The sequence below is a fragment of the Elephantulus edwardii genome, unplaced genomic scaffold (genome assembly GCF_000299155.1).
Source record: "Elephantulus edwardii isolate Elephantulus edwardi_28Jun2011 unplaced genomic scaffold, EleEdw1.0 scaffold00288, whole genome shotgun sequence".
NCBI lineage: Eukaryota > Metazoa > Chordata > Mammalia > Macroscelidea > Macroscelididae > Elephantulus > Elephantulus edwardii.
Window position 1 is genome coordinate 2,398,767 of NW_006400038.1, and position 2,228 is coordinate 2,400,994.

At 50.0% G+C, this 2,228-nt stretch overlaps 1 protein-coding gene across 1 annotated transcript; it reads left to right on the forward strand.

Moving 5' to 3' along the window:
- Window positions 1-216: 216 nt before the first annotated feature.
- Window positions 217-1,656, forward strand: HRH1 (histamine receptor H1). The gene has a single exon (XM_006900544.1). It carries the CDS (start codon window positions 217-219, stop codon window positions 1,654-1,656), a length of 1,440 nt encoding a protein of 479 aa, XP_006900606.1.
- Window positions 1,657-2,228: the final 572 nt, after the last annotated feature.

Sequence of the window (2,228 nt, forward strand, 5' to 3'; positions counted from 1 at the left end):
TGCATCTGCTCTCAGAACAGTGTGAGGAATCCCGTGTTCATCCAGTGAATGAATGAACAAACAGGGTAAGGGGTGATGTGGGCTTTCGGTGGTTCACTTCTGCTCTCAGCACACAGCCCCAGTATGATGTGCATCTGCTGCTTCTCAGACCCCTGACCGAGTCCTTGTGCTTTCCCCGCAGGTGCAGAGCCACAGCTGAAGGCGGCTCTGGTGCTCATGATCCTTCCCAATTCCTCCTGCATCTTAGAAGATGAGATGTGTCCAGGGAACAGGACCACCATGGCCAGACCCCAACTGATGCCCCTGGTAGTAGTCCTGAGCTCTATATCCTTGGTCACAGTGGGACTAAACCTGTTGGTCCTCTATGCCATCCGGAGGGAGAGAAAGCTGCATACAGTGGGGAACCTGTACATCGTCAGTCTCTCAGTGGCAGACCTGGTTGTGGGGGCTGTTGTCATGCCCATGAACATCCTGTACCTTCTTATGACCAAGTGGTCTCTGGGTCGGCCTCTCTGCCTCTTTTGGCTGTCTATGGACTATGTGGCCAGCACAGCGTCCATTTTCAGTGTGTTTATCTTGTGCATTGACCGCTACCGCTCTGTCCAGCAGCCCCTCAGATACCTGAGATATCGTACCAAGACCCGAGCATCAGCCACCATCCTGGGTGCCTGGTTTCTTTCCTTCCTGTGGATTATCCCCATTCTAGGCTGGCATCACTTCATGCCAGGGGCCTCAAAATGTCACGAAGACAAGTGTGAGACAGATTTCTATGATGTCACCTGGTTCAAGGTCATGACTGCCATCATCAACTTCTACCTGCCAACCTTGCTCATGCTCTGGTTCTATGCCAAAATTTACAAGGCTGTACGGAAGCATTGTCAGCATCGGGAGCTCACCAATGGATCCCTCCCTTCCTTCTCAAAAGTCAGGTTAAGGCAGGAAAATCCCAAGGTAGGCACCAAGAAGGTGGGGAGGAAATCTCCCTGGGAGTTACTGAAACGGAAGCCAACAGATGCCAGTGACGGACCTGGCTCAAAGCCACCATCCCAAGATCCAGAGGAGATGAAATCCCCAGTTGTCTTGAGCCAAGAAAAGGATGAAGAAGTAGCGCAGCTCCACTGTTTCCCTCTTACCACGGTGCAGACAGAGACTGTGATAGAGGGGAGTTGCAAGGAGCATGCAGCCATTGACAAGATCCAACTGGAGATTGATGAGCAGGACCTCAACACACATGGAACCGGGGAGATATCTGAGGACCAGTCCTTCTCCCGGACAGACTCAGACACTGCCACCGAGCCAGTGGCAGGGAAAAGCACACTGCAAAGTGGGTCTGGCACAGGTATGGACTACATCAAGCTCACATGGAAGAGGCTGCGCTCACATTCGAGACAGTATGTGTCCGGATTACACATGAACCGTGAATGGAAGGCGGCCAAGCAATTGGGTTTTATCATGGCAGCCTTTATCCTTTGCTGGATTCCATACTTCATCTTTTTCATGGTCATCGCCTTCTGCAAGAACTGCTACAATGAGCATGTGCACATGTTTACCATCTGGCTGGGGTACATCAACTCCACACTGAACCCCCTTATCTACCCCTTGTGCAATGAGAACTTCAAAAAGACATTCAAGAAAATTCTGCACATTCGCTCCTAAGTGTACTTCAGAGGGGTTGCAACAAAGTGATGCTGACGGTATCCTAGAAGGCAACTGAGGATAGAGGCCTGAGTGCTGCCTGGCACTGGGTCTTTCTGAGTCAAGACAACAAGTCTCAGGGCTAGGGTGTTTGCACAGTTCTTATGTACCACTGGAAGACAGTGGATGGTAGCAGTCAGAGAGATTGTACTGAGTGAAAAGCAGAGTGTTTCCAAGGGAATCAGACCTGGAAAGAACTCTCCTGCTCGTCAAGAAATCTGGGAGTCTCAGACTGTACTTGCCTTCAAGCTTTTAGACTCTAATTAATTAAAAACTGGAGGGACATGTGGATAGAGCTTTGCTGGAGCATTAGCCAAAGCTCTCAAGCATTCCCGGAAGGGAGCTTATGCATGGGTCACCTTGAGAGGCAGGACAGCTGGCTGGCTGTGGCCTCCACTTCTCAGAACACCTCTCTTCTGAGTATATTTTACAGCTTCTCCAGAACCACTCTGGAAATCTGTCTTATTATTTCTCACTCACACATGTCTTAGAGTAGGAAATTCTGCAGTTTGAGAACCTACCATTTTCAATAC